General features: G+C 31.9%; 2 protein-coding genes across 3 annotated transcripts; one reads left to right on the top strand and one right to left on the bottom strand.

Annotated features, from left to right (window-relative positions):
• Positions 1–1,228: 1,228 nt before the first annotated feature.
• On the bottom strand, positions 1,229–16,872 carry LOC139525525 (glycosylphosphatidylinositol anchor attachment 1 protein-like). Of its 2 annotated transcripts, XR_011664920.1 has the most exons (14): positions 16,795–16,872; positions 14,158–14,333; positions 12,650–12,734; positions 12,298–12,403; positions 11,559–11,718; positions 9,698–9,799; positions 9,208–9,404; positions 8,476–8,672; positions 7,801–7,954; positions 7,280–7,444; positions 6,149–6,345; positions 3,393–3,569; positions 2,487–2,860; positions 1,229–1,440 (listed from the first exon to the last, which is right to left on the bottom strand). XR_011664920.1 is itself a non-coding variant. In XM_071320920.1 (13 exons), exons 2-13 carry the CDS (start codon positions 14,327–14,329, stop codon positions 2,596–2,598), a joined length of 1,977 nt encoding a protein of 658 aa, XP_071177021.1. In that variant the 5' UTR covers positions 14,330–14,333; positions 16,795–16,872; the 3' UTR covers positions 2,475–2,595. The 2 variants fall into 2 exon arrangements, 1 of the variants encoding a protein (XP_071177021.1); XM_071320920.1 differs by lacking the exon at positions 1,229–1,440 and having other exon boundaries at positions 2,475–2,860.
• A 146-nt stretch (positions 16,873–17,018) lies between these two features.
• LOC139525524 (cytochrome c1, heme protein, mitochondrial-like) lies at positions 17,019–25,410 on the top strand. The gene is made up of 8 exons (XM_071320919.1): positions 17,019–17,124; positions 20,279–20,320; positions 20,867–21,018; positions 22,216–22,342; positions 22,781–22,951; positions 23,532–23,679; positions 24,407–24,507; positions 25,147–25,410. Exons 1-8 carry the CDS (start codon positions 17,053–17,055, stop codon positions 25,249–25,251), a joined length of 918 nt encoding a protein of 305 aa, XP_071177020.1. The 5' UTR covers positions 17,019–17,052; the 3' UTR covers positions 25,252–25,410.
• The last annotated feature ends 1,159 nt before the right edge of the window (positions 25,411–26,569 follow it).

The raw sequence follows: 26,569 nt of genomic DNA, 5'->3' as shown, positions 1-26,569 counted from the left end.
ATTTATTTGATCGTTAATTTTTTTTAAAAGCAAAAAAAAAAAAAATATTCATAAAAAACAACAAATATCAAAAGTAAGTAAAAATTGATTAAGCTTGAAAAAGTACAACATTAAAAAACAAGAATGTGTCCCAAGTACACGGATGCCCCACTCGCACTATCATTTTCTATGTTCAGTGGACCGTGAAATTGGGGTCAAAACTTTAATTTGGAATTAAAATTAGAAAGATCATATCATAGGGAACATGTGTACTAAGTTTCAAGTTGATTAGACTTCAACTTCTTCAAAAACTACCTTGACCAAAAACTTTAACCTGAAGCAAACGGACGCACAGACAGACAAACAGACTATCGTAGGTGGGGCATAAAAACATTACATTTTTTGTGTAGTAGGAAAAAAATATTACATAAAAAATTAATCATTCTGTAGATGTAAATCAACATCTTTATTTAATCTATTTTTTTGCATATTATATTCAGATAAATTATCACAAACATGTGGGAATGTAGACTGGTTTTCTTTATCCATTTCACTTATCTTATATTGACTAGAATCTTTCAACTCTTTATACATGTGAAAATCATCCAATCTACTAAAATACTACACAATGGTGGATGCACTAAAATGTCTAACCTGCTTTACTGATACTATGTTAAAGTTGTATTATACAAGTATCATATGATAAAAACATGACATTAATGATATATGAAATGAGGTATGGAAAAGGTGAACACTTTCAGACAGATTCATTCACTTTTCAATGATTTTATTCATGAAAGGCTAGTGGGATTTACTTCTATTTAGTACAAAAAAACTACAATAAAATGAAAATGAGGTCAAGGTTAGATGTACCCAGTCACAGACACTGTTAATACATCATGTAAATTGGTGCAAGGAGTCAGCTTGAACTTGCAGTATTCTGCTCCATCCTGAAAGCCTCACTGTGATTAAAATAAAGGCAATAAAATGCTGAGTTTTTAATAAGCATAAAAGATTTGGTGTCATGAATGATTATACCTAATCCTTTATTTAACACTATGTACACTTAATACATCAATCATAATTGGCCTTTAACTTACTTTGAGAAACTAACCTTAATGCTTAATGGAACACTGATATTAAGGTCAAGGTCTAGTGAACCTTGTCAAACATACAAGGTTCTAAATAACAAATAAGATATGATTTGATACTGAAATTGACTGAAAAACTGAACTGTTGACCAATGAACTATGAAAATGAGGTCACGGTTAATTGACCCATTTGTGACAGACATCTGAACTTTGGAATGATTCAATACATCATATACTATTGATAAGATACAGTTGATAAACATAACTTATTTCAATGCACTATACGGTCATAGAAAAGACACACATATGCTACAGAAACTTCACACCACATCTAGCTTTTCTACCTTCTCAAAAAATTTAAAAGCTTTATCTAATAAAATGCTTCCATGAGCGCAGCCTGATACAACCGCAGAGGTTGAACCCAGAACAGTTGGGGCAAATTCATGGACACACTATTCAAGCTTGATACTTTCTGATTTGGATTGTGATTATATTTTTGACATATTATAGGTTTCTGACACAAAACAAATGTCAAGGTCTTACAAATCTATTGGGCAATACTGTGCAATTAAAGATTTCTTCATGAAACTTTGAAAATTTTTGGAAAAAACAAGAATGTGTCCCCAGTACACGAATGCCCCACTCGCACTATCATTTTCTATGTTCAGTGGACCGTGAAATTGGGGTAAACCCTCTAATTTGGCATTAAAATTAAAAAGATCATATCATAGGGAACATGTATACTAAGTTTGAAGTCGATTGGACTTGAACTTCATCAAAAACTACCTTGACCAAAAATTTTAACCTGAAGCGGACGGATGGACGAACGGACGCACAGACCAGAAAACATAATGCCCCTCCACTATCGTAAGTGGGGCATAAAAATTAAACCCTTAAAAATTTGGAACCCCCAAACTTTTAGACCCCCCCTCTTTTGGAGCAATTACCCCAACACTCGATCCCAGCCTTTCCTTTGTAGTATGGAACCTTGTAGTACAATTTCAGAGAGATCCATACACTTACACACAAGTTATTGTCCAGAAACTGCAAATATGCTTGTTTTTTGCCCCTTTCAGGCCCTTAATTCATAAAATATTGACACCATAGACCCCAAAATGAATCCAAACCTTTTACTTGTGGTATAAAACATTGTGGTACAATTTCAGAGCAATTGAAATACTTATAAACAAATTATTATCTTGAAAGTAGAAAAATGCTTGTTTTGGGGCCCTTTTGGGCCCCTAATTCCTAAAGGGGTGGGACATCATCCCAAAAATCAATCCCAACCTTCCTTTTGTGGTTTTGAACCTTCTTATTGAATTTCAAAGAGATCCTTTCATGTAAACTTAAGTTATTGTCTGGAAACTAAATGTGTCTTCGGACAACAACGCAGATGACTACATGATAGCATTATACAACGCAATTTTTTTTTTAAACATCCCTATACCGCGTACTTTGCCAATACTTTGCTTGTGGGATATTTAAGATCACAGGTATACACAAAGATCTCTTCTATAATGCTATTTTATAGATCACAATGTACTATTGTCCAGAACATCAGCCATGTTGGCAATACAGCAAAACAAAACACACCATACATCCATGATCCAAATAAATATCTGTCTAAGATTGTCAAAACTAGTCCATGTTTCATGTTCTCAAAGGACTTCTGTATTAAATCCCATGATCCTTTGTACTTTCCTTCCATTGTTGATATCATTGAGGCTATAAATATTTGAACTGCAGGACACAGGAGTAGAAGTAAAATCTTTTGCATCCAACGGAATATCCTGAAACAAGATGTAACATACAAGTTAAAAATTTTAATGATTTTAAATGTGCAAAAGAAACATTTGAATGATTTTTCAATTATTATTCTGACTGAATTTAACATTGATCTATATTTACATATCTATTCACCAGGGCAGTATCATGTCAAATATCTGATCAAAATTTTTTTTAATAAATAAAGTCTCGAATATGCAAGTTGTTTTCTATTTATTTGATGTGTTTGAACTTTTGATTTTGCCATTTGATAAGGGACTTTCCAATTTGAATTTTCCTAGGAGTTTGGCATTTTTGTTACTTTACTTTTTACTATTAATCTTCATTTACATTTGGAAAAGCACAATAAGTCAAATTCTTTCACTTTGGACATTGAATGATCCAAAATGTAGTACTTTACTTCCAACCTTACAACTTTGAGGCTATGCATAGGCAATATCTGTCCTTTTTCATGTAGACACTGGAGACCATTCCCTGTTTTGAAATTTACAGCAGCAGACATTTTAAATGTAAACTTTTATAAATAGCAGTTCTTACCTATTTTTACAAGGATGTGTAATAACTGTAACAGGTATTATAAATACAGCTAAGAAGAATGCTAGAGATATGTTCATCAATGCTATAGAAAATAGTACTAATGACTGGAATATCAGGCCTAAACTCTTCAACAGCTCCCAATCAAATATCAACCTCTTATCAGTTGACTGGGATTTTCTGAAATAGAAAAATCATTTACTGTCAAAAAGGATGTTTGGAAAGTTGGCTGTTTCCTGCATTTTTCTTATCAAATCTATAGGACATTATAATTAAAGGAAGAAAATTAATTACAGGAAGACTGGCTTTGTACAAAAAAGTATTGGTAAGTTGACACATATAAAAAGAAGATGTGGTATGATTGCCAATGAAACAACTCTTCACAAGTAACCAAATGCCACAGAAACTAACAGCTATTGATCACCATACAGCCCTGAACAACATAGGTTGTCTTCCAAATATTCTATACACATGGAAAAAAGTATTGCAACACTTTGATTTTTTAAAACTTGAAAAATCAGCCTCTTTTTTTGGATGAAATATAATAAAATATTTGTATAATATTATTAAAACATAGTTTATGATAACATTGGCATTGAAACAAACAAAAAATGTTTGAAAAAAAAAATGATTTATATAACCACAATTTTAATAACAAAATTAAGTGTTTTTTGTACAAAAAAATGCATTTTACGACTTTTACTGTAGTCGAACTTTACAATGTCAGACATTTCAAAATTAATCTTCAGATGACTGTTCACATCATGGTTGATCTTTATACGCCAAAGAATTGGTACTTTGTGCGCAGCCTCCATTCAAACGGATAACCGCATCTTAACGTCTTCTGATTCCTGCCCTAAATCGACTAATTTGTTGCTAAGGTAGCAGCAACCATTTCTGATGAAGGGCATTGTTTATTTCATTATGTGTTTGAACTAGGGTGTCCTTTTGCGCACTTTCCGCCCAATAGTGTCCCAAATATGCTCGATATGATTCAAATCCGGGCTACGATCGGGCCAAGGAAGATGAACCGAATTCCATTTGAACATTGGATCTTCCTCCACGATGCTTATTTCCAACTTTGGCACTATATTGGATACGGAAAACTGTGTGTCTGTTCGTTAGCAAGGGTCTCCGAAATGGTCTTATAGCACGATAACCAGTAGCGATGAGTCGATCTCGAACAGTTCTTGATAAAAGGCTCCTGTAGGGCCACCACTCTCTTTTTAGGATTGTCTTGTATGCAATGGGTTTCCTTCTGACGAACCTTCATTATGCTTGATTTTCCCTAGTAAATGGTATAGCGGGTCTTCATTATCTCGGAAGGTCTTTAACAGCGTTTATTGCCTGATTTTTATTCTCAAAACGACTTATAGTGGAAGGTGATGACCAACAATACGTGCAGTTGTTACAGCGACATCCCTGCTTCTCTTATGCTGATAATCTGCCATCTTGCTGCAGTTAAGAGTTGTCAAGGACCCATTACAAGGTGTCAATCACATAACTTTAAAAACTTGGTTATTTAAAGTGTTGAAAACAATGAGGATAAAAACTTCTGTTTTGCTGTTTACGGGTGCAGTAGCTGCATGTGCAGATAAAACCTGATCGAGTCGATATTTATTGATTAAACTCAGGTGATACTTAAATAATGTTTAACTAGTTCTATTTTACCAAATTATATCACAAAAAAATAAAGAGTGTTTTTTTAATTTCAATTTCAATTTGGTGTTGCAATACTTTTTTCCATGTGTATATTTACAAAGGAATTTATAATCCATATGCTTGGAAGAAATTAATTAAGGCTACTGCTACTTAATTGGGTCATCTGTAACACAAAACTCTATTTGAAACTTAAAATTATTTTTTTTCAGCCAAATAAACATAATTTCCTTAGTTAAATCCAAACATTATCTCAACAGATACAGAAATAACTAACAAATACAGACAACTATAAATATTAGGAATGATGAAAAAACAAACTTAGGTACTTGTCTTGGCAACTGACTGATAGGATATTAAAAGATTTATGGTGAAGGTATATATTTGATCTATCTGCACAAGTTACTTACTTAGCTACAGTCCTTGGTAATAAGAGACAGGCAGAGAACAAAACCAACAGTCCAAAGAAGACTGTATCTTCTACACCAATCCAGATATAAGGTTAATGATGAAGGTATATATTTGATCTATTCACACCAGTTACTTACTTAGCTACAGTCCTTGGTAATAAGAGACAGGCAGAGAACAAAACCAACAGTCCAAAGAAGACTGTATCTTCTACACCAATCCAGATATAAGGTTAATGATGAAGGTATATATTTGATCTATTCACACCAGTTACTTACTTAGCTACAGTCCTTGGTAATAAGAGACAGGCAGAGAACAAAACCAACAGTCCAAAGAAGACTGTATCTTCTACACCAATCCAGATATAAGGTTAATGATGAAGGTATATATTTGATCTATTCACACCAGTTACTTACTTAGCTACAGTCCTTGGTAATAAGAGACAGGCAGAGAACAAAGCCAACAGTCCAAAGAAGACTGTATCTTCTACACCAATCCTGATATAAGGTTAATGATGAAGGTATATATTTGATCTATTCACACCAGTTACTTACTTAGCTACAGTCCTTGGTAATAAGAGACAGGCAGAGAACAAAGCCAACAGTCCAAAGAAGACTGTATCTTCTACACCAATCCTGATATAAGGTTAATGATGAAGGTATATATTTGATCTATTCACACCAGTTACTTACTTAGCTACAGTCCTTGGTAATAACAGACATGCAGAGAACAAAGCCAACAGTCCAAAGAAGACTGTATCTTCTACACCAATCCTGAATGATGGAGACATAGTGGTAACAAACTCGGGTCCAGTAAAACAGAATACACCCATCAGAAAACTAAATAATATTAAAGGTAATACTGTTGATACTCCTTCTCTAGAAGCTTCCTACAACAATTAAAATATGTTTTAAAATCAAAGATACAATACAATAACATCACACATATTGTATTTATGCATTACCTAGTAGTTGTCACACATACAAATTTCAAGAACTAATGCAGTTAACAGCTAATTTGTCAAAAATAAGAAAATTCAATCAAATAATTCCAACATTATAATAACAAGCTTAATTTTTTCACTTCTGAACTTTATAAACTTTACAGAATAACTTTTCTAATTGTTGAGAGAAAAGAGTGTCATATTTTCACATCAATAATTAAGAGTCAGCTTTATAGTTACTTATATATTTCTGATCCATCATTGTAACTATACAAGAGCACACACTGAATTGTCTCCCCTGCTTAATTGAGTACTCTTTACACATTGGAGGTATACTTATTAATATTTTAATCTGTGAAAACATGATTTATGCTTTAGTTGATATTGAGCTATGAAGTATATTACAGAATTTATAAGTGCACTTAGGTTGGTACTTTGTGATATTTTCTGTAGAAGTTTTTGTGCTTGTAAATGTGGATATATTTATCATGAAGATTTCTGGTTTATTTTATTTCTCCTTAATTGTGAATCTATATAAGCCACCTCATTATTTTGGAACAACAAAATACATCTTTGGGAATTCTATGTGACCATTAAGAATGATTGAGGGTATGAATATGTGTGATTCGTCAAAATATTGTTAACTTGATTTTTCAGAGATCTCCAGTAATTATCGTTACCGTTATTTTTGGAAAAAATTAAACATGAATTGTCAAAATCAGTAGATTTTTTTATGTCTATACCGTAGTTTAAATTTCACATCATGCACCAAATCTACCGTTAACGTCATTTGGCAAGAATTTTTACAATTATTCTTCATGAAGGAACCCCCATTATGATCCTCATGATAGTGAAGGACAGAAGTCGTAATTCTATATACCTCAGGAGCATCTTCATCTTCATTATCTGTGTCAGTCTGTTTAGCATCTTCTTTTTCTTTCTTTGCTTCACTTTCTTTTTCTTCCTTAGAGTCACTAGTTTTACTTTCTGAGTCACTGTTATCTTCAGAGTTACGTGTATTTATTGCTATCCATAAAGCAACAGCCTACATGATGGTTAAGGAATCATTTATTTGTTTAGTTACTAGTCATAAATTATTAATGCCGGCTATTTCATAATGTGAAATCTTTTTTTAACTGGGTTCCTTACAGAAATAGATTAAATAAATTTAAAATGCCAAGTTGGGAGCATGAAACGATTATAGAAGTCTTAACAATTTTGTGAAATGACCGTCTAGCCTGTTTCACTTTACTGTGTACAAAATTAGTCAACCATGTGAATAATTCTGTAAACAAAGAAACAAACTTAGAAGTGCAACCTTATTTTCAATGTTTGAAGTGAATAGCAACAATGATACACAATTACACATTATTCTAATCTTACAAACCAGGAAAAGGATACCTTGATGAGACCAGCAGCACATATTAGACCAAACGGTGGCATATATAGTCCTATAGAGATATATCTCTCTGTGGCTGGTAAAATGTAGAAGAAGAAAGATTGGTGAAACCTCTCTAATAAGTTGTTTAGACTCCTAAATATACCCTCTATAACTCTGTAAAATACATGAATTTAACAGTCACATAAATATACCACCATTGCATCACAAAAAATACTACATTAATTTTTAACTTTTATTTCCTCTATAATTCTGAAAAACATATTAATTAACTAAATACATTTCTACAATGGCTTAGAATATCTAACAAAACACAAAAAGGCTCAAGATTTTTGTTGGACTTTTAACTAAAGTCACCAGTCTTGTTCTTTACAATGTAAACATATTTTCTATCAGCGTTGATGCTGTTTTGAGACGGAGTAAGTCACAAGCTCAGTGTTCTTCACAGTATTTTCAATTAGCAACAGGGATTTGATATATCACTGATTGCCTAAAATTACAGCTCCAGTTTTAAAATACATTCTATTCAGATGGCATCATTGCAATATATGACTCCATGGTACTATAAAAGCCTGGACACTAAACTCAAGCTCAAGTTAACATTATAACTTTTCTATTATGAGAGTTCAGATCTTAACCTTTTTCTCTCATAATATTGCCTACAATCAGATATTCACCTTCCAGTTTTTGCCAAAGAAATGTGATGTCCTTTTCTCTTTGTGATCCCTTCAATAGTAACAGCCTCAATGTGATATCTATGGAAGAGTCCATGATTTCCTGTAGGGATACCAGAAGCATGGGACCACATCATTTTCATCATGGTTTTCAGTGAGTGTTTGTAACCATCAACAGATTCAGCATCATAATAATCTTTCTGTTAAATAAAATGAAATTAAAGATGTGTAAAACAGTTTTCAAGATCTTTACCTTCTGAGAAGGAAAATTTTTCATTATATATTTCTCATAATTTTTCACATTTTCACAATTTTTCATAAAGTCCGGATATCACTTCAATACTGCCAAATAAACCTGTGATTTTAGTCAGTGCCTGTTCCAAGTCAGCCTTTAATTACGTGATTGATGCAGTTTATCACTTTAATTTGTAGTTTATTGTTTTTTACATTAATTAGAGATTATAATCATGTTTAAACTGTTTATGTTACATTCAAATGACTTTTTGTCATATCAAGGCCTTTATAGCATGGGTTTTGCTAATTGTTGAAGGTGGTATGGGGACCTAACAATAACTTACATTTATGTTTTTTGGTGTCCGGTAGATAGTTGTTTCACTGGAAATCATACCACATCTTTTTATCTTTATATCCTGGAAGGATCATGGACAAAACTAATAAGCTGTTGCTTCTACTGGGCAAAGTGTTAATATAATTTGTTCACTATATTTGTCATACTTGCTTGTGTATTGACACTTCCACTCTTTCCCTCTGACATAATCTGACCACCAGGTTGACCAGATCTAGGTTAGGTAGTTGTCCATTTAATCCCTGTATCTTAATGTCTAGATGCTTCAGGTTAGAATCTGGTATTTCTAGATTTAAAGCTGCCTGTATAGATCCACTTCTACCCATCAGGTCTCCTGGGGATATGTCTAAAAGTAATAATCATGTTTTAAAATATTTTCTACAACAAAGGAATAGGTCGGTAAGGGCCGATTTTGGCCTCAAATTTCAAGTTCATCTAACGATAGTTTTTGAACACTTTTTAAACACTCAAGTGTCTATTTCAATTGATTCGATTAGTTTATGTGAAAATTTTTAACTGATTTAGTCATTAAAACGCTCTGATTCAAGCGGAAATATGAAAAATCTAAACATTCAATATTTATTTCATAGACTACTATTTAAAGTATTAACCTCCATATTTTTAATCCGTTAAACTTACATTCAGAGCTGATTTCATGGTAACCATTAAGCCATGCCTGCATTCCAAATTGTTCATGATCAGTGGCAAGGAATATTATATCCTTGGCCCAATATGGTTTCTCTGAAAAATATATCAGGATGTTCAATGATTAAAAACTCAACTTTATGGATATAAAAATAACAGGAGATCATGAGTTATTTCAATAGGTGTTTGTTTGTAATTAATCTAAATCTTGTTAAACATGTATAAGAAATTGGCTTAGCTTTAAAGAAATACAAACAATGTAGGGATAAAAGACATAATTCTTGTACTGTGGATTCATTTATTTTGGTACACTAAGGTACCAATTTCGTGGATTATGGAAAAGGTTACATGTTCGTGAATATTTATTTTCATGGTTTTGCCAAAGTTTGCATAGAAACCTGAAAAAAAATTGTTATTCGTTTAAACATTTAATTTCGTGGTTCCTTAATCGGTATCCAACTATTAATTATGAATCCACAGAGGTTATTGATCTCTTTCAGTAGTCAAGGTTATAAAACACACCCTAGTAGAAGTAAATTTCCCAAATATTATACTTGTGATTCTCCCGGTGGGAGTTAAATCTCCCACTTTTCAGACCCTCTTCCGTCCCTCCCGTTAAAATTTGAAATCTTCCGCTTTTTGAAAATGTCAATCGCCAAAAAATTTTCAGTTGACATTTCTGTTTACAAAATAGATACGGACAATACGGACAAGTAAAAAGTCTGAGAAACTCAAATTGATATGGGAAAAGTCCGAGAAAAACGGAAGTTTCTTGTAATGGAATTTGTGTCAAAAACGGATATAGGAAAATAGCCTGGAGTAATCAATGAAGGTGTTAAGGATTAGACTGCATATACAACAATAAAAGATGATAGGCATTTACCTAGTAATCAACTAGCTATGTAAATATACATGTCTGGATGATTAAAAGTGAAATACTGACAATGGAACAGTTGTATAAACATCGACTTTTAATAAATGTTGATGCTGTTGAAAACATGGAACAGACTTACCATACAGTTTATACTGAACCTCAAAGACAATAAAATCCACTCAAATATGATATTTATGGCTTGTTTTCTATCGAAGCCAATTGAATACCTATGTAAGTGTGTTTGTCTTGTAATTTGACATAATGCAAACTGCATGTTATCACCAAATACCCCAGCATCAAATTAAAGAAGACAAAGTATCTAGCCAAATTTAAAAATGGTGCAAGTCCAGTGCCAAAGGTCAAGACCATGCTTACTACACTTCATGCAAAGCTGACTATGTTGGCCCTAATTACTTGACCAAAAATATGGAGACAGTTACCCACCAGATAGCCCAAAACTCTATCATTTCAACACCTTCTGTTACAAACATGTTCAGTAGTGGTACTAAAGTTGACAATGTAGCTAAAGCAGAGGTACTTTTTGCCAACTATGTATGATGACTTTATCTTGGAACTATATATGATGAATAAATATTTAAACCCCCCTTATCTTTTATTTTACTAAGTAAAAAATGGCTATGCATGTGTTTGAAGGTATTAAATCAATGTTTTTTTTAACAAAAAAGGGAGATATGCAGTTTAAACACACAAAAAAATCTTGCGTATGTCGATAAAAAGGTCAATAAAAAATCTCCAGTTATGAGGCCAAAAACTGCAGCTGAAAATTTCCAAATCTCCAGTTGTGGATTGACAACATGTCTGCATGCAGTTGAGCAATTTTGGCATTTTGGTTCATGTTTTATTTGTGAATTTATATGTAAATAAACTCATCATAGAGACCAGGATTGAAATATAACACTTTCCTCTTAGACACGAAATAATGACTACAGCCAATTTGCAGCACTTAAAAGTACAACTTACGTCTGAAGTATTTTGCCAGGGCCAGCATTAACACCATACTACCAGTGGTGGAGGGCATATCTGATTCTTTTTGACGAAGAGGCATTGAGAGAACAATAGACTCTGTACTACTGGCTCTCCTAGCCCGCAATATTCCATAGACATTCTGGCCTGGTACACTCTGTAGAAAAAAATCAGGTTTTAATTCTTGGAATCAACACTCAATGTATGACATGTAATTCAAATCAATTTAATGTGGATTTATTTATTTTTGTGGGTACTAGTTTTACTGTGGATTCATTTATTTTTGTGGGTACTAGTTTTTGGTGAATGAGGAAAACTTGCCTTTTCATTGCTATTTGATTTTGTGTTAATGTAAAAGTCTGTATACATTTTTATAGAAATTTATAATTTGTTGTATATTGAAATTCATGGTTCCTGCCAGGGTAACCACAAAATCCATGAAAATTGGTATCCTATGTATACTAATGAATTCATGGTATACAAACTATTATTCATAATTACTAATTACTACATTGATCTTTAAAAATAACTTATGTGCAAAATATTATAAGCTTCACTACAATTTTTTGTTAATAATAAAACTTTTTTCCATTGAAGGAAAGCATGAACTTTCCAGAATTTAACAGTACATGTCTCAATAACAATATGTATCAAACTAACTTCATGTCAAAATACATAGTACTTTATTCATCATGATAATCATGATAATATTGAATCTGTTAAAATTATACTATACCTGTCCCCTGGTTAACTGTAATGGATACAGTATAGTATAATTCTGTATATATGTATCTAAACCCAAAGCTGTGAACTGGTCAGCAACCCATTTTCTAGGTACATTTCTGAAATAAAATATTGATTAACATATAAAGATAAAACATTTGACAGAAATAATATGCAATAATTATAAAAAAAATCCTATTTTTTTGCTGAAATATTATTGATTGTGTTTATATGTTTTTTTTTAATTAATCATTTATCAACTACAAATTTGTAATGCAGTAATCCCACTAGAATAAAAAAAAAGTTAAACACTTTTGCATATACACGATATAGTAATATGAATTCTAAATATAATAATATCTTACTTTTTTTCCTTTTGAAGCTGTTCATTGTACTCTTGTACCAGGGCTTCCATATCCAACTGTGGGTAAAACTCATTTTCTACTAGACCTACAAATGTAAGTGATACACAAGTTACAAATTCATAATCTAAAGTCTAAAATCTTGGGCACTTGTAAATATTTTCTCAGATTTCACTCAAAGCTTGTTACAATTATCATGCTGTAAATAATTTCATTAAAGCAACACAGAAATCTTGCCAGATGTATATTTTTCACATAACTGTCTATTCAACCATTATAAAATTACTTTTAATTACTGTTAAAAAATATAAATATTATCAATTACTGGAGCTGCAATTTCCGTCCACTTGTCAAAGTATATTTGTTCCGCCTAACAGAAGTTCCAATGGAAACTTTATTATAAACATTGTCATAATACCTATTCCTGTTGGAACAAATATTCTATACCATTTATTCCGTCAGGAACATATACTGTAATATTTATTCCTGTGGAAATAATATTCCAGAATATTCTTTCCTTTTGGAACTTATGTTATGACGGAACTTCTATTCCATGACATTCTCACATACACATATTAATTTAATTAGGAGTATGTTGAAAGGCAATATAAGGTATAACATCAATTGGACAGCAACATAATTAAAGAAAATTAACCAACAAATCAAATTATCATTCAGAATAAAATTTTAATCACTGCATTTTCTCAATTATCTAATTAAAAGATAAAATATTGAATCTAAATCTATATAAACCAGCTTCAATGTACCTGATTAATCCTTAATTGCTTTAAATTCAGACGTTTTTTTTTAAATGCAAATAATGTGACTTGATAAGTATCGCAATTATAAAAACTCACATACTGAATTCAATTCATGTGTTTGTACATGTAATGATGTATTAAGATTTTTTTCTGAAAATTGCGATAATGATATTCGCATTATTGTTCATTAGATGGGTCAATATATTTAATTTTAATTACATAGGCGGTAATGGTAACGTTTTTTTCTATAGCTCAGTCCATATCCTAAACTTGGATATGTATGATAGCTCGTTTCGAAGCTGCAACATTTTCACATATGTGGTCAAATTTTCAAGGTACAAAGTGAGATTACTTTTTCCTTAAATTAGCATACCCCGAACATCCTTTCATGATGCAGCTCCTTGTGGTAAAAAAATCCCTTTTAAACACAATAAGTTCTTTGAAAATTTAATACTTTGAACACATTTAATAGCTCCATAGTTTTTACACATTTATTCTATGTTCCTCTACTTTCCTTCTCACCACAAACATTTTGACAAATGGTTAAGCTCAGTCATTTGTAAAAAAAAATAGAAACATGTCCAACATGTCCAATATCACTTCACAGAGATTTTTTGTTTACACATGACTTTTGAGTTCCTCATTTCGAGGTGCATTAGGGATGTTGTCCCAGATGAAGATACAAAAATCACAATAATAAATGCATGTAGTCAATTCTGAATTTGCAGTTTCAGTTGTAAAGATACATACCTGGCAATAAAGCATTTTCAGAAAAGTATGTACGAGCGTTGAGTGGTTGGTATGCTAACGCCAGAAACCATGTGACCCCAGCAATGTAACACAGAACAGATAAATGGTTATTATACTTAGAAATCACATCTAGTATTTTCTGCCTTTTCTTTGGATCTGACAGGAGTCCCATGTTCCTGCAAAAAACATTTTTTGAGAAAACTCTTGCATTGTTCATCTTTGAGAAGCTAATTTCAGGTAGCATTACATTCTAGCAATGTAACACCACATTATCATGATGTTAAAAGCCCCTGGGGAAATTAAGGCCCACTATCATCTCAGAAAGCTTCAACAAGATGGTGGTATAAAAACAATACTGGCACCAACAAGCAAAGAGACAGCACATAGATCCTTGTCTCATGAGTTTTCCATTGAAAAAGCATGCACACACAAGTGTAGTGGTTGAAGTTCTAACTATTATATTGTACTTCTGGTCGTGACACTTTCTTTGGTCCTGAGCCCGGTCGGGTCTTTCAGTGGGTACTCTAACAGCTGTGCGTAGTCCCGAGATAGCCCAGATTTAATTCGTCATACTGACGGCTGCTAGAAAACCCTTGGGAAACAATAATATTTATGGTAAGAACGTCTACCACTGAATTGTATTTAAAGTGTATGGACAATATTGATGTAATCAATTATAGTTTAAGGTTCATCATAACAAATGGACAAATATGGCCGTATTTTCACCCCAAAAACTACTCTGTGTACAGACTTACTTGTGCTGTTTGGAAAGTTCTAATGCCTATCATCCACTAGATATATAAAAGTTAAATGCATTTTGTGTTTAACATTGTTTAAGAAAGATAAAATCTTTCATAGTTTTTGATGTGCGGTGTAAAAATAAACAAACACCTGAATTACTTTGATGCTGTCCACTCACTGACTCAAATAAACTCTTTATTACCAATGTCATTTCAACTGATCGGGCGGAGCTTACGTTTTAATTTGCATAAGGACAGTCTATTTGAAGATGTGTGTGATTAGGATGATTGCCGTTATAATTATTACTGATTTCTAATCACCTATCAGTGCCATCAAAGGAATTAACAAAAGAATAACTGGACACTTCATTGATGAGTTTATCCTGAAACACCTATCTATAGATGAAATGATTTATTATGAGCGAAACGGTTAAACTCCGCCCAGTCAAGTGAAATAAATTGAGTAATAACTCACCTACACTTGTGAAGATAAATCTTGTCCATGTCAATTAAGGACAATCAAAACAATACAAACCGGTTTTTTACCTGAGGGAGCATCTCATAGTTGTACATTGTACCACAACTTAGTTAATTTTCACACCTTTTGCATGAAGGAAAAAAAATGCCCATCAAAATCCAAAAGAGATTTTATCTTTCTGAAACACAAAATGCATGTAACTTTATTATATCTAGTGGATGCCAGGCATTAAAACTTTTCCAACTTCACAGGTAAGTCTGTACTCAGAGTAATTTTTGACATGTAAATACAGCCATATTTGTCCGTTTGTTATGATGAACCTTAAATCATCAGACCTTCTAAAGAATAAATTATTGAATGACTAATACATGTAATATCTCAGAACGGACAGAAAGTCACAGGACAAAAAGTCACAAGACATAAAGTCACAAATTTGATAGGACAAAAAGTCACAAATAACTTCTTGACAATTGATTGAATATACGAGAGAAAGATCTTGAAATATTTTCTTTTTGTAACATATATTTATTTCTAAGTTTAGGCAATTGTTCATAAACCTTGATAAATGAAAATTTATTAAAATTAATCATACAAAGGACATATTTCTTGGCAGAATGAAGCCATTTAGGTAGTTAGCCACTGTGACATTTTGTTTTCATAACAATTATGATCATGATAAATTATTTATTGAACACATTTTGAATTACAAAGTTGCTTCATATATAAAATAGTTCAAGAAAAAAACAAAAAAATATTTTAAAAAATTAGTGTAGCCTTGTTCAAAGAAAAATAATCTCAAAACTGAATTGTGACTTTTTGTCCTGTGACTTTTTGTCCGTGACTTTTTGTCTGTGACTTTTTGTCCTGTGACTTTCTGTCTTACATTCATAGTTTTATATGCCAACTAAACATCACTTTCACTCCCGTTAGTCGTTACACAAGCACTTGTTTCTATCCATGGGAAGACCCACTATCAACTTATCGTAAATATATACGTTGATAGTGGGTCTTCCCATGGATAGAAACAAGTGTCTGTGCATGCACAGTACGAATTTGTATGAAGTACGAAAACTTATGATCTGACCATACACAGGTGACTTCAGCTGGACCCTAAACAAAAATGTGTACTAGTTGAAAATCAGAAAAGGTGAAAAATATAAATTGGTGGTGAAATTATCAAACAAATGCCAAAATTACTTTGAATCGGTGGTGATTTGACCAAGTGTCGATTAGTCTTTTTGATATAGGTGCCGAAATAACCAGATCCTGTGCCGATTTGACTCGAACCCCTGGGACACTAACTACGCCAGGGTTCAGGTTTTTATTTTAAAATGTGTATCCTGTTCTATTGTAAGAATGACGATAAAATAACAGTGTAAGAGCTGCCCTTTGAAAGAAATTAACAGTTTCACTGAGTACCTATTGATTTTGTGTGTTAGTTTTAGCCGGGTTCTCTTTTTTTCAGGTAAAAACAATCAAATGATCCAGATTTCGATTTAGATTCATTTACCACAAGTTTTGCAGACCATTAAAAAGATATTAAAAAAAAAAAAAATTACTTGTATTTTTGAAATTTAAATAGAAAATAAAAATATTCTACTTCAACCAAAAGTATTTTAATATATTCAAAAATGTCAACTTCCGTTTCGAGGGTCTTTAGACTAAGGTATAGAAAAGATGGCAGCGGTTGCTGGCAGGCTCTCGCGACAAGCTCTTTTAAAGACAAAATCATTGACAAATACACAACAGGTATTGAAATCACTTTGCAGTCGTAACCATTATATTCATATCTGTAACTTGTGACAATTATTTTCTTGTTTGAGCTTCAATTAAGGAGAAAACAGCAAATGTTTTTCAAGGTGAACTGATTGACAAGTTGTGTAACCCAAGTTGTGTAACATAAAATGTTACTTAATAAATTTTTTGGAAGTCTCAGAGAACAGTAATCATATATTTGATATAACAAGAAGTTTTCCTAACTAGATTTTAGCTTCAACAAGTAATAGGCTATTGGGAATGCTCCAAACCTCACACAAAAGGCTGTATTGTCATTCAGTCTGTTTAGGGTTCATCAAATTATACACCTTATCGCTATTTTGAAATCTGTCCCACTTGTAATTTTGAGGTCATACATCAACTGATCAATCACTTTACCATTGTGGCGTCAACTATATTCTATTATGACGTCAACATTTTATTGGAACTTTTGTGATGTCCTTCTTCTTCAATCTTTGTCGTGATGACAGAGTAATATAATCTCTCTTGTGAATTATCCTCTCTTGTAAAATTCTTAACACTAATGTAGTTTCTCCTTTGTACTTAGATATTGTAGGTGGCGCTTTAAAAATATTATAGAATTATATAAAAGTGAAAAAAAAGAAAAAAATGGTTAATTAGGTTATTGAAATGGCATGAAATATTAAAAAATATTAAAAATTAAAAGAAATTTGTATTAAATTATCCACTAAAACGGTTTGTTTCCTCTATGTACTCCGCTAATAGTTGATTGATACTTTCTGCATTTGGCAAATTGATTGTTAATAAATTGTCTAAATCTGTTGGAATTTGTCCTGTTATGAAGTATATTTGATGGAATAGTTTGTCTCTGGCATCTGAATACAGGTCACATTCAAAAAGGTAGTGTTGTACATTTTCTTTTTGTTTGCAGTGATCACAGGTTTCCGAGTTGATGTGCTGGTTTATTATAAATTGGTATGCATTTAATTTAGAATAACCTGTTCTTAAACTGTTGATTATGTTGTACATTCTTTTTGACGGGAAATCTTTTTTTACTTTATTTTTAACTTAAGGATGAAATCTGAAATAATGACGTCCAGCATTACTGTTTTCCCATCTGTGTTGCCATTTTTTTGTAACTGAATTTCTAGCTGCTTTTTTTACATCTTGTTTTGTAAATACTATGTCATCAACTGCTAGTGTTTCTGCTTCTTTAGCAGCTTCTTTTGCCAGGGAGTCCAGTAATGGCAGACAAATACTTGAAATAGTGATAAGGTGTATACACTTGGATTACAAACATCATTTCTGGAATCATGTCTTTCACCTAAAAAGATCTTCAATTTTCGCAGGCCTTTATTAACAGATTGAAGGGGCGTCTGTATTCCTGCTCTATTAAAAGTTTCCAGCACTTTCAAAATCTTCAATCTGTGTGGTAGTAAGGAAATAATCTCTGTTTTGTGAGAACGTAATCTTGATTCCTGTACGACCGAGGGAGCGTGACCATCTTATTAGATTTTAATTTCCCAAATATTTTGTGCAGTATAAAATCAAACTTTTTCACCTGTTTGCTGAACATATGTTGGAAATGAAGATGCATACATTTTTGTCCGGTGGTGATGAAAGTCACATGACAGATTTGTCTGAAAACCGTATCCCCGAACTGGCCTATTGGCTGTGTTCACATACACAATGAAATTTTCATTGCCAAGAAGATGGTAAAATAAACAAACACAAGAGTTTAATTAAAACAGTCCACTCATTTACACTTTTCAAATCACCTTTGTTGTGTTGATTTCTAGTGTCCCTCTTTAATCCATATCAATCAATATGTTACAATATAATCATTACCTGAAGGGGACTATCTCAAAGATTTTTTGTACCTGTAGGAAATGTCGTTTTGTTGATTTTCTTACATTTATTCGGGACATTTTGCTTTGATTGTTATTTGCTTAATATCTGGTGGCAAATATTCCATGCGCGTAAGCGAGATTAATTATATCCCACACAACAAAGTTCTGGAGGGTATAATGTTTGTGATCCGTCCATTAGTCTTGTTTTTTGTCATTGCAACTCCTCTTAAGGTGGCTCGGGACTATTCGACTGCGCATAATTTCACGCATGAATTACAAATGTATTTGTCGTTAATTTGATATAATTTTTTTAAATATTTTGATTGATTAGAAATGTTAAATCATTGTAGTCATGTGAATAATAGAATATTTTCGTTATAATCCGTATTTGTTAAAGGGTCAAAATGACATTTCACCCATTTTCACCATTTTCCCGCCAAAATTTGGGTTTTAAGGCAAAATATATTTTTTTCCTTATCGGTGACCTATCTTTTTTATTTGCTCATTCTTTTAAGCTATATTTTAGCTTTTTATATTACAGTTTTGGACCATGTGTCATAGAACGTTTTTTTAATAATCCGATAAAAATATGTCAACACCTCTATTTTCCCTATCATTTCATTGAAAAATGGTCCCTTTTACATACCTGTTTAAAAGTTAAATTTTGAGCTTAAATGGTCCGTGACCCCCTATTTTTTTTCTACCAATTTGATTCAATTTCTGTAAAGAATAAAATAACAAAAAATACGATACTTTTAATAGGCCCCGAGCCACCTTAAACCACACAACAGAATTTCACGAAACCTTTTTTAGATAATAAGGACATAATATGTAGATGTGCATATCGACAGGAAATTACGATTGAATAATTTTTTTCTAGGAGTTACGCGCCTTTGAACTTATTTGCTTTAATGTACTACTGCAACAGTTTGTCATCGCAACTCCTGAAACCACACAACAGAATTTCATGAAACTTTGTAGATAATAAGGACATACTATGTAGATGTGCTTTGTAGATAATAAAGACATAGACTAAGTAGATGTGCATATTGACAGGAAATTATGATTAAATTTTTTTTCTTATTCAACTTTCTTTTCTTACACTTATTTAATTTCTTCAATGACAATGTGGGGACGTGGGGTATGTGAGTGCGCTTATTAAGGTTCTTTTATTGCAAATGTTGTATACTTGTGTAAAGATATATATACAAATTCAATTTTGTATTAATTATTGTCAATATTCATTTAGTACCTTATACCTTATGTACCTATATGTATACAATAACTATTATAATAAAATGTTCCTTTTTTCTCAGGCAAGCTTCAGTTTCAAATCAGCATCAAGAGGGAAGAAAGCTGTAAGTTATATTAACTGTATTCCATATTACATTTTTATGCCCCATCTACAATTTATTAGTCTGTCTGTCCCACTTCAGGTTTAAGTTTTTGGTCAAGGTAGTTTTTGATGAAGTTGAAGTCCAATCAACATGAAACTTAGTACACATGTTCCCTCTGCTATGATCTTTCTAATTTAAATGCCAAATTAGATTTTTGACCCCAATTTCACAGTTCACTGAACATAGAAAATCATAGTGTGAGTGGGGCATCCGTGTAGTATGGACACATTCTTGAAATTATTTATTTGAGTGGTAAAATTGGTTCTATAAACTCACACTTAATGTCAACACTATATTTCAACAATAACAACTGGCAATGTTAATACTTTTTGACACAAATTTTAAAAGTTCAATAAACAAAGGTAGGAATGAAATATATAGAGACACGCATGATAAATGAGCAATATTGTGACAAACAACTTTAAATTTTTTATTTTGAAAACTGATTGTTTCTGAACCTGTACTGTACAGTACGGGATATTATTGTATTGATGTCTTTTTTCACAGGCTTATGGATTACTTGGAGCAGCTACTGTTGGTAGTATAGGAGCAGTGGGAGCAGCCTTGGCCTTCCCTGTATTAGCCAGTGAATTAGAGTTACATCCCCCCCATTATAAATGGAGTCATCATGGAATGTTCAGTTCTATTGACATGAAAAGGTATGGCTAAAAAATGTTTTTTTCTTATATATTTGTGAGACTTTTTTACAAAATACTCAAACAGTTGCCTGAGTTGGCTTCTTGAACAACACATAAGAGTTATTGATGTTAAATGATGATTGTTTAAAAAATATGGATGTTTTTGTTTTGCCTGAGATGGAAACTTATCCTTTTCCAACTGCTTATGTTTTTTATATGACTTCATATTTCACAATATATAGAGAGTTGAATAATTCCTATCTTGTTTACATCTGTCTAATGATCAGATATTATGTCTGACACTGTCTATTGTTCTTTAATGCTTGTCATATGCTTGTAATGACTGCTTCAAAAACTGTTATGTTCTTTTTATGTGAGGCAAAATAGTTGAGACATAATATTTTCTGGTCTGTGCATCCCTCTGTTAGTCTTTCAGGTTAAAGCCTACTGTAAAGTTAGTTTACAATGAAGGTGTTTTTCATCAACTTGAAACTTACTACATTCTTCATGATATGAACTTTTTGTGCCAAATTTCAGTTTTGACCTGGTTACACAGTATACTTAATATAGAAATGTGGTTATGAGAAATCAGTACATTCTCTGCATAAAGTATTTGGTTATGGTTACATTGAAACTTAAAACATGTCATGCTGTCGTTAGGTTAGCTTTTAAGAATATATGACAAATTATGATTATTACCCCTGTTTCATGTACATTGGTTATTTGAAGCAGGATTTGTGTCCATATTTTTATCACTTTTTTCCCTCCAACATCAGTGATAGGAACATTTCAAGTTAGTTAGGTCTATCAGACAGGGTTCACCTGACGAACCACATTTGTTAGTTCAGTGATCAGACCCATTTCTGAACCATATGCAATGTAAATAATAGTCACCTTCTGTTGGACTTGTAAATCTGTGACTCATTATATCGTATTATTTCAGGAAACTGAAACCTGAATGATTGTTGAACATTTCAGACTGTATCATTGATCTATAAAGATACTTATATAAAAAAGATGTGGTATGATTGTCTAGGAGACAAGTCTTCAAAAGAGACCAAATGATACAGAAATTAACAACTATAGGTCATGGTATAGCTTTCAACAATAAGCAAAACTCATACCGCCTAGTCAGCAAATTCCATATCGCATAGTTGTAGTAAGGTTTTGAAATGTTAAAATTATTCCATACATAAAAAATTCAATATTTTATTACAGTGTACGGAGAGGATATGAAGTGTATAAACAAGTGTGTGCTGCATGTCACAGTCTGAAATATTTGGCATACAGAGAAATGGTTGGATCCTTCTTGTCAGAAGATGAGGCTAAAGAGGAAGCTAAATCGGTAACAATCATAACAAACGACTAAATGAACAATATTAAAATTAAATTTTAAAACCATTAACTCATGTCTAGATATTAGAAATTTCTTCCTCAACCAATTTAAAATCCTTGTTTTCAAAATTCCAATAGGGAACATACCTTTTATAATTGTATAAATAAACCAATTGTTCAAGACGTTTCGGCCATTGGCCTTCTTCAGTTGTTTATTATTCCTCTAAACTACATGGCTGACATTTCTTTTTCAATCATTCCAAAAATCCTCAACCAGAATTGACAAGTTATAATATTAGATGTCTAAACATTAAAGTATATTATGTATAAATATTTAATGTGAAAAGTGTATAAAAAATAAGAATGTTTACCTATGTTTTGTACTTCCTGTGTAGCATATTCACTAAAAATGCTCAAACAGTTATTTTAATAATTATCATTTTGATAGGTAATGATAACAGATGGGCCAGATGATAACGGGAACATGTTTGAACGACCAGGAAAATTAGCTGACTATATTCCCTCACCTTATAAAAATGAAGAAGCTGCAAAGGCTGCCAATAATGGAGCAGTGCCTCCAGATCTTACCTATATTGTCCCTGGTGTAGAAGGGGAAGAAGTAAGTATAATGGAGCAGTGTCTCCTTCCTGATCAGATAAAAAAATAAAAGACATATATTTTGTAAATATATGCATAAAAATAGACATATAGATAAAAACATAGATCTGGACACACCCTGTTTCTTGCAAACAAACTTAAATTTTATATTATCTTGCCGAAAATGATTGAGAAATATCATATTGTGTCATCCTAGTAGACTTTAAATATTTGTCTTCTGATGATTTAAGTAATTTTTTTGTTAGCAGGATAGCACAAAGCACAGCTGTAGCGCACTTAAAGATCACTTATATTGTTGTTTCTTCATCCTCGTGACACTATCTTAATCATAGTTCCTTATGACAGATGGACAAAATTCATCCAAATTTATATGTAATCTTCTTACTATTTGAAGGTTTCATCTGATTGCTTTTTGGGGTTTTCCATACCAAAATATATAACAAAGTAATTTCTGTCCGACGACCCACACACAAATTTGTTTATTCGCCTCCCACATATTTTTGACATGTAACTATATATTTTGTCATAACTTTTAAAACTTCCAGTAGGTATGTTAGTATTGATGTATGTTTTTGTTTCAGAACTACATCTTTTCATTACTGACTGGATATTGTGATGCCCCAGCTGGAGTAGAGGTACCAGAAGATGGCCATTTTAATCCTTATTTCACTGGTGGTGTGATAGCCATGGCTGAGGCATTATATACTGACATAATAGAATATTCTGATGGTAAGTATATAGCCTGTGTGTTTTTATGTCTAAACTTATTGGAACTTATTGGGGACGATAAATGACCCATGTTAAGAGAGAGACATATCTCTTGCATGTAAAAGACACCCTTGTAAATTTGAAAAAGAGCAGGCTAATGCCGCTACAAGGCAGCACTCACACCCGCAAAGTGGAAAGGGATTAATATAAGTTGCAAAACTTGTTTCCCAATCCACTATAAATAAATATGTTTAATCTAACTTATTGAATATAAATGATAATACCTGCTTTAAAGAACTTGTGTTATGTGAGTAATGTACCTTTGACATACTAAGGAACAATAAGTGTATGCCTACTTCTCAAAGACACCAAAAAATGCAATTTAAATTTTTTTTTCTTTAATATCAGGAGTTGGTTTAAAAAAAAACTAAGATTGATCGTAAGTCATGAACAATTCAGTATACTAATGATCAATCTTAGTGTAAATTTTTTTTGAGAAACCAACTCCAGGGTTATATAGAACAACTGTTGTATCCTTTAATCGAAGAGGAATAGAACAAGGACTATAGAAGACACCATTTTTCCCCCAATATTTTCTGTAGTCTTAAAAATACATCAAAATTAAGTTTTGATAACAAATACATGTACATGAAGACCTTATTCTTATTACGAATTTAATTTTAGGGAATGAGTTATTCAAAATGTTAATGACATTTGGCATTTAAATAAACCCTCTATTTCTTAACAGGTACACCAGCCACAAAGAGCCAGTTAGCTAAAGATGTATCTACATTTTTAGTGTGGACATCAATGCCAGACTTCGATGATAGAAAGAAACTTGCTCTAAAGGTAATGTATTTTTACCGTTTGCTTACCTTTTATATTTTCAAAATATTTTACCAACTAGAATCGTGATCGGAATAATATACAACCCAAAACTTAAAAATAGTGAAGAAATTTGTTTCTTTCAAAATTAATTCATTTTCATTTATCAATATTCTAGTTCTGGATCTTGAAATACAATGTATTACAATACTGTAATGACAATTTAATATTTAAGATTATGTTAAGTCTCTGATTATTGTTTGTATATATATAATAAATCAAAAGGCATGAATAAAAGGATTTGATTGCTATATAAGTCAATAAGAGAGCAAAACTATAAAAAAAAAAAGCACAAGTACTCTGGAAGATTCTGTCTTCAACAATTGACAGAGTACCCAACAATATATGAGGTTTGTTTGTATACATACATCATGTATTCATACTAGAAAGAGGAGATCTGTTTATCAACTCCTGACACAAAATAAAAACATGCATTACACAACTTTAATTGCTCTTCTTCTAAGTCACAGTGTTGTTTAAACATGGACAGTCTGATTTCCATAATTTTACCATTGTAAAAGTAATTTCTAGTCTGGATTCTTTGTGAAGTGGCTATAATAATTTGAATTTATCATTATTAAATTTTACTTAATTTAATTTCAGATTTTGGGCTTGTTAGGAACAATGATGTTTGTATCATACTATGCTAAACGACATTATTTCACTGTTCTTAAGGCAAGAAAAATTGCATTACGAGAAGGAAAATAACCTCAAGACATTGTTAGATAATAAGTTATTCTCAAGGCGGTTTTGTGTATTTATGTAAAAAAAAATCTTTTACTTTTAGTTTATAAATGTGAATAAAAGAAGCTATTAATGTAACATCAATTAATATAGAATAAATGTTATGGTTTTATCTGAACAAAATTTGTATTTTATTTGAAATGCCCACTATTGTATTTTTATAAATATATAGAGTTACATTATTTAGTTAGTAAGTCACTTAGAAAGTCAAATAAAGTAGAGAAAGTTATCCCCATACATTTATTATCAGTGAATGAAAAAAGGGGCAGATCCATTGTCTGATGAAAATACAGAGACAGGTTAAAACTCAAAAAAAGAAAAAAATAACATTAGGGAAGTGGTTGACAGTTTTTTTCCCATCAAAGAGGGTTATCATCATTTAATATCCCTGAATAAAACACTGGTCAAGGCTCATTCCTGAATGCAGATTTACAAAGTACTCTTTCTGAAAAAAAGATTGGAATGGCCGTTACAATGAAATGTACCACAATAAGTTGCAATATTGATGTTGAAATGTCTAACTTTGGTTGCCAGGCATACATTCATTTTCCTGTTATAAGTAATATATGTTTTGATGAAAGGCAATTCTGTACATTGGCATCACTTCTGTTGTTTTTGTGGTCATCTGCAATTCCTTATAAAACAACTGGCATAAAATGTAGGACAACGGGATAATTTAAAAATGTCTTTGGCATCAAAAATAATTGTCAACAAACATTCATGATTAGTATTTGGTATGCAGTGAATTTGAGGTCCCACATCTCAAAACCTTTTAAAATTTTCACAATGATGTCAAACTTCCCTATTTATTTGGATTTGAAAATATAGAAGAACCAGTTAGAATTAACTTTCAAACCTATTTTCCAATCACTTATTCACCTGGGTTATGATGAAACATGTTATGTGTATGAGGGGTGTCACTGTATATCCTGAAACTGCTTACCTTTCTAGAGCAGCCTTTTCCATCCCTGGCATTTACTGGTATTCCGGTTGCTTTAGCTTGTATTGTTCCAAGTTTTGTTGTGTAATTTTATATTTCGTAATATCTAAGTGGTTTCTTGTTTCTTTCATTTATGATTTGGTTATTTTATTCCAAAAATATTTGAAATGGTGTATTTTAAAGTTTCTCATTTGGTTTTGCATAATAGAGTTGAGAAATTTAACCTAGAGTTATGGTTTTCAGTATGGTCGGAAGGCTTTGCAAGAGTCATATTCCAGTTCCAAAAAGTGTTCTATTTTATCATTGAACATGATTAACGAATGCATTTGTAGATTGAGTAAC

The sequence above is a fragment of the Mytilus edulis genome, chromosome 5 (assembly GCF_963676685.1).
Source record: "Mytilus edulis chromosome 5, xbMytEdul2.2, whole genome shotgun sequence".
In the NCBI taxonomy this organism is placed as follows: Eukaryota; Metazoa; Mollusca; class Bivalvia; order Mytilida; family Mytilidae; genus Mytilus; species Mytilus edulis.
Note: the sequence above shows the minus strand (reverse complement) of the source record. Positions and strands in the feature narration are given on the sequence as shown.